This window comes from Hetaerina americana, unplaced genomic scaffold (assembly GCF_022747635.1).
Source record: "Hetaerina americana unplaced genomic scaffold, ioHetAmer1.1.p SCAF_22, whole genome shotgun sequence".
In the NCBI taxonomy this organism is placed as follows: domain Eukaryota; kingdom Metazoa; phylum Arthropoda; class Insecta; order Odonata; family Calopterygidae; genus Hetaerina; species Hetaerina americana.
The window spans coordinates 7864453-7882007 of record NW_027286786.1 but is presented as its reverse complement, the minus strand read 5'-3'; the positions used below and the strand labels follow the sequence as shown (position 1 = coordinate 7882007).

The 17555-nt window shown below is 42.2% G+C and overlaps 1 protein-coding gene across 1 annotated transcript in view; it reads right to left on the bottom strand.

The window, feature by feature from the left end:
- LOC139689343 (inactive ubiquitin carboxyl-terminal hydrolase MINDY-4B) overlaps positions 1–16518 on the bottom strand; it is a 56064-nt gene extending 39546 nt beyond the window's left edge. Inside the window, 3 exon segments of the mRNA XM_071586426.1 lie at positions 9721–9944; positions 13980–14071; positions 16419–16518. Coding sequence (XP_071442527.1) covers positions 9721–9944; positions 13980–14071; positions 16419–16518 — 416 coding nt within the window.
- Positions 16519–17555: the final 1037 nt, after the last annotated feature.

Below are 17555 nucleotides of genomic sequence, written 5' to 3'. Positions count from 1 at the left end.
GATCCTCAGGGTTAGCCGAGCATATGTCTGCTAATACCTCGACTGCGTACATCCCTTCGTTGGGGCTTCTGTACATAGCAACTATTTTTAAAATTTTCCCTCCATTCCTACCTTTAACATGAACACACATCATCTCACAATCATTTCTTACCCATTCCATTGTACTTATTAGGTTTTTATCAACACATATGAATATCCCCCCTCCACGACCATCCCTATCCCTTCTGTAAACTGACAAATTTTGAGGAAAAATCTCGTTAGACATAATGTGATCACTTAGCCATGACTCCGTACCTATCACAATATCCGGATTACATGCATCAACTAACGTCTCGAAATGGCATACTTTATTTAGAATACTTCGGCAGTTTACCTGCAAAACTATTAAGCCCTTACCTTCCTTTCCTCTGGTATTGCGAGGTCCACCTCTTGTGCCCATTACAGGTTTCCCTGCTCACTGAGCTTTAGGGCGACATTTTTAAACAGATTTGACAAAACCAGGGATCCCTTCCTGTTCAAATGCACTCCATCGCGGCCCAAGTGCCTATCACCGACCCAACAATTCGGGTCCACTGCAATATACTGCAAGTACATGGGATCCTCACGAAGATGGATTGATTGCCGAATTGGATCGCTGGAAGCGTAGAAGAGCTAGATTTGTAAAACATTTTAATGGTCTACTTCGTAGGGTATTCAAAGTTACAAGAGGAGCTAGGCTGGGAATCACTCACGGAGCGAAGGTTAAATTACCGATTATACCTCTTTTCGCATAAATTGGAAGGAGGTCCCTTTAGCAGTGATGTTGAAAATGTATTGTTACCCACATGGTACTACGGTGGGAGATATAGCGTCAATAAAATTAGAGAGATAAAGTGTAGAACATATAGATTTAAGATGTCATTTCATCCACAAACGAAGAGGGATCAAAATAGCATCGACCGACCGGGGTAGGGGGTGAGAATGTTCAGGTCAGGATTAGTCAGGTGTGCATTCACCCCCTGCCACACACCGTGGCGGTGGCTTACAGAGTTCTAAAATATCTAAAATTCTTGTTTCTGTTCATCTAATTCATCTTCCATATCACCTGCCCATTCAGTTATGGTTAAGATACCACATAAGTCTCGAATCTTCCCATTTCTAACCCTGTCTTCACTACTACCGTTCTCATTCACCTCCAGCCGAGGGCGCGCGCTTAAGTAGGTGAATCCAGAAGAACACGGTACCCGGATGAAGCCGAGGCCAATTATTTGCACCATATACACCTCCCCCCTCTCAAAGAGACTCAGTCTCAGACAACTGGTGAAAATCCTCATGAAGAGACACGTAATACGACAGCGACAATGTGGCGAGATGAGGAAATACTGACCACGCGACATGTCCTCGAACTCGAAAGCGAGGAAGTCGATGATAGAGTACATTTTTTGTTATTTGTCGAGATAATGAAGCTACAATTAATGTAAGTAAATCAAAACCCTCATTTGGAAAAAATAGGAATTTATTTGCTCTAATGCTTGGGCTTATTGCAAGGAAAGAGATTAACCTTCATTAATGAAGTTGTATCTACAAAATACAAAATTACCGATCATTTCATTAGCTTATGACGGAAAGATATTAAAATTAAAGACGGGAAAATATTTCCCTCCAAGCGTAGAAATATATGGAAACCCCCCCGAAGGAATGTAAAGATGGCAACATTAGCGTCATGTCCAGCATGCCACAACCAGGTTGTCACAAATTGAACCTTCTTGACGGAGCTTTGGCTTGTCAGTTTAGTTCTAATGAACTGGAGACCCAACAGCCTCCAACGGAGTTACTGGAAGACTGCCAGGAGATTCATGAGTGTTTTGCACATTTGTGACGAAATAGCGGCTGGAAATTTAGTTCGAAAGTGAAAGAGAGATGAGAGAGTGGTAGGGCAGACGGGGTAGTTGTTGAAAACTCGCAGTTCGCGCATTTATTGCACAGACCATATATATATACGATACATAAAGAGCAGTCGAGGTAGCGTATCTACAATTGCAGCCATGCCATGCACGTGTTACAGCTGATGATTACGTAGAGACTTGCGTGCAGTTGAAAACGCGTGGAAATGAATGCATGGTTCTTCAGTCCTAATATTTCGGTCACCCAGTGCTTTGAAGTATTTCATGTGTCAGTTCAAGGATTTGCTATTGCGGTTTGTACAAAATACATTTTAAATTTTCGAAGATAATGCTCTATTAGTACGCCGAAGCCGTGTCCAGATCGAATCTCATGACAGATCGCCAGGGAGTACTACAATAGCTGCCAGATGGCAGTCGCAATGAAATGTCTTATTTGTTCGCATTAAATCTTTGGTCTCCATTGCCGTCTCTGACTTTGAGGCTCGATAGATGGGGCAATTAATATTGTGGTCTTCTACATATACATCTACATAATACCCCGCAAGCCGCCGCAAGGGCGTGTGGCGGGGGGTGTTAGGTCACCAACCGTAAAAAGGAAAAATACCACATGCAAAAAAAAAAACAACACGGAAAATTACACCCACAGCAGCGCACATACTCATGCAAAAATCCCTTCATCCAATACTCATGCAAACACATATACCGCAAAACAACTAAAAAACTGCACCCCATGATGCAGCACGAAAGCCATCCTACAACACGGAAGCCAGGACACAACAAGCAAGAAATTGAAACACCACATGAAAATGCACCACGAAACACTCTACCCCCAAAGAGTCTTTAAAAGGCAGGGAATGCGACCCAACGTTGCAGGTAGCAGGAATTTGCCCCCGCGGAGAGGGACGAGGGATTGAAAGGGAAACTTAAAAACAGATGAACAGAACACGAATGAGGTCATTCGGAAAGAATGGGTTATTATAACAAAACACATAAGGTTAGTGGAAGAGCATGCATTTAAATACAACTAATTATTTTTTAGACGCTGAGGGTGGCAAGTGGAATTTTTGCTATCTATAACCCTGCAGTTGCTATCCCGTATTGTCCGTGGGAAGAAGGAGTCCTTGAGTCGGCTAGTTCTGGTATCTATTTCCCGAATTTTATATGCATGATCCAAGCGACTAATGTATGTAGGAGTACGAATAATTTGCGAGACCTCGGTGCTGAAACATGCGGATCTAAATTTATTTAATAATTTCAATCTTGCATTGAATCGTCTCTCAGCCAATGATTCCCACCCCAAATCCATGAGCATTTCGGTGACGCTTTGCGTTTTATCGTAGGAATTTTTTACAAAACGGGCTGCCCGGCGTTGAACCTTCTCAATTTCCCGAATGAGACCTTTTTCACTCGGATCCCACACGCTGCATGCGTATTCTAAATGAGGCCTTACAAGAGCGTGGTAACAACGTTCCTTGACCTTCGAGTCACTTTTGCCGACAATGCGTCTAATGAATCCCAATTTTTTATATGCTTGACCGCAGACTTTACGTATGTGAGTCCCCCAAGTTAAGTCTTTTGTGAATGTGACACCTAGGTATTTTACCGTATCAACTACTGCTAGGTCACCTCCAGCTAATTTGTAAGCAAATCCCGTTGATCTTTTAAAGAAATTTACCACTGAACATTTATTATAATTTAGAGTCAATCCCCAGTTAGAACACCATTTAGTAATGCAATCTAAATCCTGCGCTAGAATAAAACGATCCTCATCCCCAGATATTTCCCGATAGATCACCGTGTCATCCGCGAACATCCTAATTTTACTTTTCACTTCGCGGTTCAAATCGTTAACAAAAATCAAGAAAATCAACGGCCCGATCACACTTCCCTGAGGTACCCCCGACGTGACTCGAACGCTGTCGGAACTAGCGCCATCAAAGCGCCCTCTGTTCCCGCTCTGAAAGAAAATCTTTAACCCAACTTATGGCGCCCTTGTTTATACCCGCGACCTTTAATTTATGAATGAGTTTACCATGTGGGACCTTATCAAATGCCTTTTGAAAATCTAAGAAGATGGCATCCACTTGCCTACCTCTCTCACCCGATAAAAGTAAATCATGTGTAAATAATCCTAATTGGGTCTCGCAGGAGCGGGTTTTCCTGAATCCGTGTTGATTGTCACTTAAAAAGTTAATATTGTCAAGGTGTCTCATTATTGAACTGACAATTATGTGCTCTAAGATTTTGCAACAGATAGAAGTGAGAGATATAGGTCTGTAATTACTGGGATCCTGTGAGGGATTTTTTAAATATAAACTCAAGGTACGGGGCAATGTTTGGAGCTAAATGTTTTATCACCCTAGCTGGTATATTTTCGGGACCCGGGGATTTGTTGGGTTTAATCTCGTTAAGCAATTTTAGAATTCCTTGTTGGTCCACTGTTATTTTTTCCATGGGTGGAGTATGCATTGTTTCTTTGAGATATGCGGTGGCAACATCATTCGAGAAAACGCTTTGGAAGAATGAATTTAGGATGTTAGCTTTACCCTCACCGTCTGTATGAATTATATTGCTACAATCCCTTAAGCAAGCCACGGTTTGTTTACTCCCATTTACTTCCCTAACATATGACCAGAAAGCTTTGGGGTCACTGTCCAAGTGCTCGCAAAATACTTTGCATTTAAAGTCCAGTAAAGCGCTACGTAATTGTGTTTTGGTTTCAATTTTAGAGGATCTATATGTGTCCCATAATTGTTTATTCTCAGGGGATGATGTGTTCACGCCTGCCCTCTTTACCCTAGAGTGTAGCATTCTCTGCTTTCGAAGGGCTTTTCTAACGTCTTTATTGTACCACCTGGGGTCGCGATTTGCTTTAACGTATTTTATAGGTATGAAATCTACGATTCCTTTTTGCATGATATTGACAAATTCTGTCCAAGTTTCTTCCACGTTGACATGACTTAAGCGGGTTTTGAACTCGGGTAGTGAAGAGTTTAATTGATCGGCAAAAGATTCAAAGTCTGCTTTATGGTAATTATAAATTTTTCTTTTTGGTTTAACAATCATTTTTATTTCTATGTCCAAGTGGACATTAATTGCTTTATGGTCACTCAAGCCCTCATCAGTTGATACACTAATAATTCGTTCAGGCGTGTTTGTAAGAAATAGATCCAATATGTTCTTTCCACGGGTGGGCATGCGTACTGCTTGATGGAGGGAGTTTCTTTGAACCAATTTTATCATGGAATTGCAAGATTCGCGATCGCGGGTCCCAGATTTAACGATATTGTTGTCCCAATCTATACCAGGGAGATTAAAGTCGCCACCAATTATGTTTATGCTGTTATTATATTTACGTGTAAAATTGTAAATTTGATCGTTGAGGGTGTGAAGTGTTTTCAAATCTGAGTCTGGAGGTCTGTAGAAAGAGCATAAATTTATGTTGGGTTGATTGGTCCGTATTAAGGTGCACCAAACACTTTCTATGTTATTATTTTCAAATGAAACTTGCCTGCTTTCAAAATGACTTTTAACTGCCACGAAAACCCCTCCTCCGGGTCTTGTATCTCTATCGTGTCGGTAAACTTTGAAATCTATTGGGAAAACTTCTTGGTCGTTTATGTCATTGCACAGCCAACTCTCTGTGCCTAATACTATATCAGCGGAATGAGTTTGGATTATGTATTCTAAATCCGCTGATTTATTTTTGAGGCTTCTGCAATTTATAACAAGTATAGTTAAATTATTTTGATGTTGAATAACGTCCTTATTTGTGCCTGACTGTAGTTTAGGACGCCTTTGTGGGGAAGTGCGTGTCACATGTCTTTCTAAATCAATGCCAGTGTTGTCGGTGACTTTTATATTTTTATTAATAATATTATACGCGCTATCCCCAGATGTTACTGACCCACTAAGTGGCCTGCCCTCTATCCTAAAAAAGGCCTACAGTGGTCGAGTATCCTATCCGCCACCTTACTCGGTCTTCCCAAAGGCAGTTCGCGAGCATGGCATCTAACTATCTTTACCCGTAGCGAAGGAGACATGTTCACTAACAATTAGCGGTGACGAGTTGGACTTAGGGGTCGATCGGCGATGTGCAAAAGATCCCCGGGATTCGATATCAGCCGTGTTTTTAGGGTATATCTGTTGCTCAATAAAATTATCGTGCCAAATATTTTTTGTTTATTAAATTTTGATGGAAAAGTTATTGATTCAAAAAATTATTTCCTCTTCACTTTTTTTCCCCTCTTGTTCGGAGGGCGTAAATGATCGTTCTCCAAAAAAGCCCGCTTCAATAAATAAAGAATGTTGAGTAGAAATACATAGCATGTAAAACGGTCAACTCTCGAATGGTAACATAAAGTTCTGCAGGATATCGGGGCATCCTTCGTCGACCTTCAGCCGGCGATCCAATCGTGTAGGGACCCCCCTGAGCCGTCCTGGTGTTCACTGCATGTCTGGCGCCGCAAAATGTGCAGCAGGTAGGATATTAGAGCACTGCGCAACTTTTTTACATTAAAGTGTAGGTCAGCGTGGAGGTCAATTTTTGGTTATCTAAAGTCTTCTTTGCCAAATTATTTAGCTTTATATGGAGTGAAGGTCAGTGCTAGAATTAGTTCCTTTAGGACGAATCAAAGAGCATAGGACGGAAAATTTTATAAGGGATTCAATATTAATAAGAAAACGATCCTCGTTAAATATTCCAAAAACCGTAATATCAAGGAAACATTATCTGTACTGGTAGTTAATTGCCGAAGTTTGAAAAACAAAGTAGAAGGATATCATCACATTATTCAAAGAACAGGCGTAGATATGATTATTGGGATAGAAAGCTAGTTATCCACTGGTATTGCAGACGGCACAATTTTCCCTAAGTCCTTTCCCATTGACAGCAATGAGAGAACAAATAGAATCGGGAACGGTGTCTTTATTGCTGTAAAAAATTCTTGCGTCAGCAGGGCTGAGGTAATTCCAGGCAATGGTTTGGAATGCGTTTGGTGCTCTATAAAAAGTCCTCAATCCAAAAGAATTTATGTATGCGCGTTTTACAGACCGCTAGTCGACAGAGACAATTCAAAACTAGAATTAGATCAGCTAATCAAAGGTTTTTTATCCCAACATAATGATCGCGACGTTGTAATGAGTGGAGATTTCAATGTCACATCTATTGACTGGAGCTTATAAAGTTTTAAAACGGGCGGGAAAGATAAAGATCGCCATTGAATTCTTTTACGTTGAACTCATTGTCATTTCACCAACTAGGGGTGATGATATTCTTGATTTGTTAGCAACGAATATTCCCGAAAAGTCTTAACAATTTGAAGCTTTAAAAGGAATTAGTGATCATAGGGCAGTAAATGTCAATGTTTCGCTGCACGGGGTCCGAAATAAGAAGCCTAAAAACACTTACTTGTTTAAAGAAGTCGACTACAATTGCTCAAAGTGCATGTTACAGAATCAATTTCAAAGTTTTAAGAAATATATTAATCAACGAAAAACTGAGGATACGTGGAATCACTTCCTGGAGATACGCGCTCAGCAGTGAACAAGTTAATTCCCAGTAAATTTATAAAATTTAACCTGGAACCTAGATGGTACAACACAGATGTTGGAAAGGCATTGCGACGTCAAAGGCTATGTCACGCCAAGATGAAAAATATTAGGGATGATATCTCCAGCGACAAAAATAATGAGAACAGTTATGATTACAAGATATCCAAGGCGAATTCCAAGAATGAATTTCGGAAAGCGTTAAGCGAATTCAATAGGTAACTTTTTGCGGAAAATTTGAAAGAGAATCCATAATTATTTTGGCCAAACGTTACAGAAGTTCAGGAAAAAAAGTCAACTGTTAATTCACTCAAAAATGATAAAGGCGAAAGAGTAACCAGCAATTTGGAAAAGTCTAACTTACTAAAATTCCTTCTTTCAAAGCGTCTTGACCAATATCTCACTGAATGCCTCCGATATTATACCAAATCATGCCAGTCAACCGATATTCAAAAGTGAAATCTCACCTAATGGATTAGAATGTTTGCTGAAAAATATCAAGCCAAATAATTCCTCCGGGCCCGATGAAATACCCGCTCGTATATTTAAGGATCTAGCTTCGGAAATTGCGCCGTATCTAGAAATAATATTTAAGAAGTCCTTGATAAATTATAAGGTTCTCAGAAATTGAAAAACGGCTAACGTAGCACCAATATTTAAAAACGGAGACAAGGAGAACCCAAGTAATTAAAGATCTATTTCTCACACAACCATTTCCGGCAAGGTTATGGAATATATAATTGCTAGTTCGGTCGTGAGACCCCTAGATAATCAGAAGCTATAAATGAAAAATCAGCACGGTCTCCTAAAAGGTAGATTCTGCGAAACACAAATTGCGCCTTTTGTTCATGATATTCCTATTTCGAGAGAGAGAGCAATGTTCCAGTGGACATGATTCTAGATTTTAAGAAAGCCTTCGTCAAAGATCTTCATAATTAACTACTTGCAAAGCTATGAGCATAAGGCACGGATAAAAATATTCGGGGTTGGGTTAAAGACTGTTTGAGTGGTCGGGTACAAATATTTCTCAAAGATGGCGTTCGCTCTAATGCAGTAGAAGTTACTTCGAGTGTCCCCCAGGGAAGTGTTATCGGACCTCTTTTATTCCTACTGGACTTTAACGGCAATCCGTAGTCAATAGTAAGATACGTTTGTTTGCCGATGATGCAGTGGTTTACCGTGATTTCTGTGACCCTGAGGAGCAGCTTTGTTTATATGATCTAAATGCTATAAAACGCTGGTGCGGTACTTGGAAATTATAATTAATCTTAAAAAAGTGCGAATTGATGAATTTTTAGAAATAGAGCAATTCCTTCCGAACAGCTACTGCATCGGGACAACCAAAATGGACTGTGAAAACTCAATTGAATACCTAGGCTTTACCCTCACTTACGATATCTCCTGGGTAAGTGGACAAGCTAACAAAACATTAGGATTTATCGGAAGAGTACTTGGAAAATGTGATGAAAACGTAAAAGAGAAATGCTATCTGTCGTTGGTTAGGCCTCATTTAGAATATACTACAAGTATATGGGATCCTCACGAAGTTGGATTTATTTCTTAATTGGATTTATTTCTTTATTTCTTCCGCGTAGAGGAGCTAGATTTGTAAAACGTTGTTATGATAAACTTAGTAGCATATCCAAAGTATTAGAGCAGCTAGGCTGTGAATCACCCACGGAGCGAAGGTTAAAATACAGCTGGAAGCTCTTGCATTAATTAAAAGGGCGTCTCTTTAGCAGTGATGTTGATAGAGTATTATTACCCCCAGCGTACTTTGGTAGGAGAGATCTTGTTAGTAAAATTAGAGAGATTAAGTGTAGGGCAAATAGATTCAAGGTATCATTTTTTCCACGAACGATAGGGGATTATAATAACATTGTCCTACCGCGGTAGTTTCATGTTCGGGTAAAATTAATCTGGTGTATATTCACCCCCTGCCAACATACCCTAGCGGTGGCTTGCAGGGTACATAAATCAATAAAATAAACCCCGTACGAAATGTCATCGAAAAATATGCTGATAAATGTTGGCATGCTTGCGCTCGAAGAATACATATCTAACATCCATTACGAATCTCTTACGAATCTAACGAATAGTTTACGAAATAAGATTGAATCATGTTTTGATTCGGTGAACACATATTCTTAATAATCACACCAATCCGAGCATTCCTCAGGGTGGAAAACCAGAAAACGTTCCAAATGATGGATTTGATTTTCCAAATTCAAGCCAAGAAAAATCGCCTGAAATGTGATGCCAAGGCAGAGGGATGCGGGCTACTCACCGGAGGGCGGCGCCCGGCGCCCTGGGGCGCGGCGGCAGCGGCGGGAAGAGCAGGTGCTTGATGACGTGGGCCTGGAGTGCGGCCAGCAGGGAGCGGGTGCCGTTGCGCGGGAGGCGCAGGCCGTACGAGAGGTCGGCGTCCGGCTCCCGGAATGACAGCGCCGTGCGGAGCCACTCCCCGCGGGGGGGCGCGTTGCAGTGGCCGAACACGACTCGACGGAGACCCTGGGGAATGGGGGGCAGTAAAAATAATATATTTGTTCATTAAAAAATACCGAATTTCATGGAATTGAACTCATGTACACAGCTGGTCTGATGTGGGGGGGGGGAAGTTCTTGGCATTTAACATGAACTATTTTTGGATGCGTACATGTCGTGCATCTTAACATTTATCCAAGCGTGCCAAAAATAGAACTGCGGAATGTTAAGGCTTTCTCTTGGGGATTGGCGCACCAGTGATTCTGCACGAGAGTTGGCAAGTTACTACGCGCGATCACAGCAGATCCATTCGATAAACAAACAAATTTCTTCAAAATTCAATAAAGTATTTGAATAGTGCCGTGTACCAAATTTTATTGGTTAGCCATTACTTGTTTTTTTTCAGATGAAGAATTACAGTAATTCATCCCGGGTGACGGAGATCCCCCGCTGAATCCCTTTTGCTTCCGCGTGCTTTGTGCATCCACGGGGGGCTTGCGGGAGTCAAGGAGCGACCGCTTGTGTTTGAGTGCCTCGTCGTTTGCCGCTTGTGTTTGAGTGTCGGAAGGAGCGCGCACTTCCCTGGAGACGAAGCCCTCGCGGGGCCACCAGTTCCTCCTCCGAGCGGCCGAATATCTTTTCTGTATTTGGCGTTTAATTGAGATCCTCTTAGACTTTGAATGTCCGCCGCGACTTGGGGGCCCGTGGACAGTGACTAGGGAGCCATTCTGGACGTATTAATCAACCCACCTCGCCTTGACGCCTTACAATTACCACCCTAGAACCCTTCGAGTCGTGCCAATATTTTAAAATATATTGTCGCTCATCTTTAATCCCGCCATTTTATTGATGAAACTTTAATTAATTCAAGAAAATATTTATGTAACTGAGACATTGTTGCGTAAAAAACGGCCCTATCTCTAAGGATATTTCAACCTGTTATTCGTTTTTAAACGGAGAACCAAATGCACGTGCGTTTACTCCGGATACATAAGCATCGTTACTTCTCAGGATGGAATTGAAACTAGGAACTGGAGGAAGAGGGTGCTCCTTAGGGTTATAATTAAGGATTACTCTACAGGTGGCGGGGAACATATGGAGAATAAATGGTAAAAAAAGCGATGCACAAATAACGAAATTGTGGGAAAGTTCTCAAACTCACTGGTTTTCATCGTTTTTTCTCCAATTTTCGAGAAAATCCCAAGACATGCATGATGGCACAACAGAAGATTAATCCGCTCACCATTAGAGTCGCTCCATCGAAGAAAAATATGCACCAATGGCATGAATTACCTTCATACCCATTTCAAGCCAGAGCACTTCTTGTTAATTGTCGATCAGATCTCAGTTTTTGGTCCAATTGTTGCAGGAATTCATTTGTCTGGTTGTGTCATTTCTGGAGAGTTGATACCATTTTCTAACCTTTCCATTGCTCATAACTAAGTCCTTTCATCAACTAGGCACAATCCCCAATGAATTTTGGTAGCAGACGATCCTCTTGCTCACAAAAATCAATTCACAGTGTGTCCTTCGCAACTGGCGGGAGCATGACGTTTTCATGGACATTGTTATCTGCAATCACTGACAGGCCAACAACTACTGAATCGAAAAACTTCAGCAGCTTGGGTAGCAATCAATAGATGGCACTAATGCATGCATACAACTTTGCCCTGACCCACCAATTTTTAATATTAGAAAGCGGCCCTTTTTGAATATGCCGCATAATGCGCTAGAGTTGAGGTACACACATTGAGGATGCTCTCATGGCAGGGCTTATATTAACTGCACAAAATAAAGACAGAGAAATCAATCCTAAATGTCCCACAAGATGCACCCTTGACTATTCATAAACATATCCACACAGCATATTACACTGCTTGAATATTCAGCATATATTCAGAATAATTAAATGAAGAATACAATGTATCTTTCCACTGTCTTTTATTCACGTACAACCAGTTTCAACGCTCAAGCGTCATCATCAGGTACAAATTAATCAAGACGCAGTCCATTTATATACCATTCATGAGGGAGAGGAGGGGTGGGTGAGAGAGGGGGGAGAAGGAGGGGAAAGAAATTGGGGTTGAGATCAGCGTTGATGGGGAGAGGGGTGTTAAGCATCAGGAAAGGTATTCTTTGTAAAAGGTATTCATTGTATTATTCATTTAATTAACATGAATTTCCACAAAGTTGAGCCGGGAACAATTGAATATATATTCAGAATATTTGAAAAAGGATAAGGATATTTTCTGCAGGTCGATGCATAGATCATAAAATATTGACATTAATTGTAGATTCACTGACCGCAAATTCCCACTCCAGCTCTGCGCATTGCTGGCCAGATCTTTTTCATCTAAAATTTCTACTTTTCGGCCCTCTGTAATGGCCATGACTATGTACTGCTCCACTTTTTCCTTCTCGCCAGACAAATTTTTGTTTCATTAAGAGATTCTTCAAGATTACTGGAACTAGATGAGACTATACTACCTTGATCAAAAATTTCCCGGAATTTATTCAGAAAATTAAAAATACAAGTTTATTCATCTAAATCTATATTGTCCCCTTCAAAGTAATCCCCATCGACTGCAACACACTTATGCCAGCGCTTGATCCAATCCTCGAAACATTTTTTATATTCGGTTTTCGGTATGTCCATCAGTGCTTCCTGCGATTTTTCCATTACTTCCTCTCGGCTGCTAAAACGCGTTCCCCGTAATGGTTTTTTAACTCGATTGAACAGAAAGAAGTCACAGGGAGCCAAATCAGGTGAATTCGGTGGCTGTTGGATGGTATTTGTTGCATTTTTCGTCAAAAAATTACGAATAATGATAGCACTGTGCGACGGTGCGTTATCATGGTGCAAAATCCACGAGTTTTCTGCCCACATTTCTGGTCTCTTTCGGCGAATTGCTTCACGCAAACGTCTCATAACGCCCAAATAATACTCTTTGTTTACTGTCTGGCCTTCTGGCAAAAATTCATGATGCACTACACCGTTGTAATCCATGAAAACCGTCAGCATTGCCTTCTTTTTTGACTGAAAACGACGTGGTTTTTTTGGTCTCGGCTCATTTGGTGAACGCCATTCACTTGCCTGATGTCTGGATTGCGTGTCGTACTCATAAACCCACGTCTCGTCTCCAGTAATGATCCTTTTGATGAATGTGGGATCGGATTCAGCCTCGCAAATCATGTCTTTTGCGACGTCAACACGGTCTCTTTTTTGCATGAAATTGATGTCTTTTGGCACCAACTTTGCTGCTACACGACGGAAACCCAAATCATTAACCACAATGTCTTGGGCGGATCCATAGGCAATGTTCAAGTCCTCCGCTATTTCTCTGATGGTTAATTTGCGGTTATTGACCAACATTTCTTTTACTTTATCAATTTTTTCACCGACTTTCGATGTCGATGGTCTGCCACTGCGTTCATCATCTTCGATTGACTCACGACCACTTCTGAACCGCTCGTGCCACTGGTAAACGACCGTTTTTTTTAGAGAATCGTTGCCGAAACACTTTTCCAACATTTCCAACGTCCGTGCGCCACTAAATCCGTTTTTTACGCAAAATTTAATACAAGTTCGTTGTTGCAAATTTAAATCCATTTCTGCAATTGTAAAAAATCGCCAACACACACAGAGATAGATGTACTCTTGGCTACGTAACTTTTGCAAATGTCAAGTTATGACACTAAGATTTAAAGGGAATATCAACAACAGATGTACCAATTTAACAAAAAAAACAGAACTCAAATCGGAACGATGGGAGCGCCACACGGTGGTTATTCCGGGAACTTTTTGATCGAGGTAGTATTTTACAGTAATTTGAAGTGCACTCGTTTCTTCACTGGTGTTAAAATGATGGTAATAATATTAATAAATGCGTCAAATCTCCGAAATGAGACTTGAGGCTGAAGTCAGTCATATCCATTGACGCTCGACCTCATCAACAATCCCACTCACACTTGATTTTATCCACTGTTCGTCCTCCGAAGAAGGCGAGTCCTCACACACACACACACACACACACACACACACACACACACACACACCCTCACCATGGCGATCTCCTCCGTGACGGGAGTCCCACCGACCAACGGGCTTCTGCGGAGAGGCTGCGGTCGATGTTTCCTCGGGTACATCACTCTCTCTGGAAAGGGAAATGTCATGTCCAACTTCAAAACGTGCAATCAGAATGGTGCTCGCGTTCGCAATATGCAGCAAACCTTCATCTCGATCTATTAATATGAGATATAAATCCATGCAAGAATGCGGGTACGTTTTTTCAGTTAGAACCACAGTGAAAAATTATAATGAGAAAATTTAAAACCTCTTTTGGAGTTGATTTCAAAGAATAGTTGGGCCATTGGCACCCGAGTGAGGTGACACCCGCCACAGGCAACCCGAAGGTGGTGGGTTTGATAGGCGAAGCTACTTCTCACCTTGTACCATGAATTTAGGTTGTGAAATTCACTAAATTGGCAGGGTCAATAAAAAGTACGGTTCCTTTTCCCTTTCTGCCGACTGCCGTTTATCAGGAAGGTCTATCATTTGTAAAATAACACGGCTCTCGGTTTTAAAAAGTAGAGCCCGGCTTCGAACCCGGGCCCTTCCGTCAGGAGGCTCGGAAATCCTCTCTTCCAACTGGTCTACCGCGTAATCCAATTCCTTGGCTAACGAATAGTTTCAAAAATCTATCGGGCTTATTGATTGTATGATTTTCAATTAATTATATTAACGGCCAGGATATACGAGTATTAATTCTGATTTCGCCGACAAATCGACGTCTCCTCGAGTCAGTTTTGGCAAGAAAGAACTGCAATGCTCTTTTACTTCCAAGAATCATCCACATAATCATGACGTCATATAAGAAAGGGAAACTATGATAGCTGAGATGATAATGAGGTCGACCTTTTCACTATTGATTTATAATCACTTTCGAAGTAATGCTAAACCGTGAAACAAAGCCATAGAGGACTAATAATGAATGAAGTGGCAAATAGCAGGCTCTGGCGGTATTCGGAGCACAATTAGCCTCTCACATTTTATCATATCATTCGGACAGTTCTCCATTTGGGGTGAGAAAGGATGACAGACATATGTAAGTTTAAGGTGTATTTAGCATATGGGTTTGAGTTTTGTAGAGTACGCAATATGGCATGCAGCTTTATAGCAATTAACCCTGAAATCCCTAAGATGCTACAGTAACTTAATTTTTTGTTGATATTTTGCTTGAAAGCCTGAAATACTATACCATTGGTTACAATTTAGTATAATGATTGGAACTATCTTTAGTCGTAGATTCCCTATAAATTCCAGTCGTAGCGCGCATTATAATCCACAAACTGCTGCACAAAGTGCCGAATGGAATGAAGGGTGATCATCGGGGCCTTCGGTCGCAACATTCATTTCGCGTTTTCCCCCCACTAGCTCCAGATACTAACCCCAGATACTAACCCAGTAATAAAAGTCAAACGGTAATATTGGCACCATTGGCATTGGCATAAAACTGGCATCAATTTTAAATTGAAATAGCTACATTACACAGCCTACATCAACTGTAACGATTTGGAATAGATGCAGCACTCATGGAAGAACAAGAGGCGACAAAGAGACAAAGACACGCGTTACGACATCTCGTACATGACCTGGATTTCCGAATGAGAGATGCATATTTTGGACAAACAAACTCGAATTTTGGCAATAAAGAGCATTTTTCTAACCCTATGAATCAAAAATTCCAGATATGTACTTATTGCAGCGAACAATTTTTAAAAATCTTAACTATTACGCTTGTTTTGCAATGATGGGGCGTTCATGAGGAGAAATAGAAATTAGCGGCAAGGCGCAATTGAGCGAATTAATCACGAGGCCTCTTCCCATTCGGATGACACGATCAAATGGTATATCTCGTACATAAGGTATGAGGGAGACGAGATGGTATCTCTGGGAAAAAGAAACAAATATTCCGCGCACTACCACGAACGTGATGACCAGATGGAAATCCTCACAATGACGGGAGCATGGCACAGGCACGTGCCGCGGAATGCGAGGCGACGCACGCACCGTCCACCCGGCCCGCCCGTCAACGGCGGGCCGCATTCCTGATGCACGCACACACAAAAATACACAGAAATGCCACCCACCTACCGTGGTCGTCGAGCGCGGCCTGCTGATTCAATATCCCCTCGGCGGTCGAGAGACCAGCGGGAGCGGAATGGGTGCGGGAGACGCGAGTGTGTGGGCCGCACCCCCTCCCGCGCGCGGAGGGGGGCTTCCTATCCGTCAATCGCACGGAAATCCGACGGACGAGGCGTGGAAACCCATTCCGCGGAAATCTGGGGAGGGGGGGGGGGGGGGGCTCGCGATATCGCTCCGATTTGTTTCCCACGGATTCCATAAATAACGGACGATTCCGTCGCCACCCACCGCCGGGGGGGGGGGGGGTCCGGCACGTGGAGCCTCACCCCGCGATCACCAGGGGGCCGCCTCCTGACCTGAGTTTTGGGCGCCACGGGAGGAGGGTCGCCCGGGGGCCAGCAGGGCACCGGAGTCACTCTCGCCCGGCCGCCGCCTCCGCGCCTCCGCCGCAGACATCGCCCTCACACCAGGGGGCCGCACACGCGGGGGTGAGGGTGTCACAGGCAATCGGCGGCGCCCGCTACCGATATTTATCGAGGGGTGTCGCGGGGGGGGGGGCAGCAAAGAGCATGTGTGGTGGTGGGACGAAATGATTGGATGATGGGAAAAGGAGAAGGGGACGATGGATGGATGGATGGATGGATGGGGGGGCGGAGAGAGGGAGGGAGAGGTGGCGGCGGCTCTATGAATGCGCCGATCTGGAGGGCAAGGTGGGCTGAGGGGGCGGGCGGGGGGCAGAGGGGGCGGCGATCGGAGATTAATGTAATTCCGCTTATGTCTGGGATCGCGATCGCTCCCTTTGGTTTCAGAGACCCATTGCAATTAAGAACTTCCCTGCGTGAGAGCTTCTGGCACGAGGAACGGAAAGAGTAAAACGTTCAATAATGCAATTTTTTTGTTCATTTTTTCCCTTGCATTGTGCACGTAACCACACATAACCCAATTGGACTAAATAGTAATGTAGACAAGGCACCATTTCACCCATACTTAACATGAAAGGAAATAATAGGCTTATTACTATAAAGCTTAAGCCTAAACGTACTATTATTAATTAAACCTTATATATTAAGAGAGACTGACAACTTCATCCCTGCAAGCCATCTGGTTCAGCCAGAATGATACTTTTTATTCGCTTACGCAACCCTAAGGCCAATTCTTAACAAATCAGGTGTATTTGCACTAGTAACATCTATTTCAGACTATTTATCATACGTTTGTACAAAAGTTTATTTCGAGGACTACAATTTAAATTTATTAACTAAGTTCTATTTTGAAGAGTAGTAGCAATAGCAGCATGATTAACATGAATTGGGGCTTACCCAGTAGGAGATCAACATTTTACTACGGGTCAAATCCTTACCATTTAATACTTCATTATTTACATTTTTCCTCCCAGTTACAATGTTTATGTGAGACAAATTAACAAATCAATAACTAATAATGCTTAAGGAAGCATGTCTTTTGAAAGCACAAGATAAAGAAATAAACTTTAT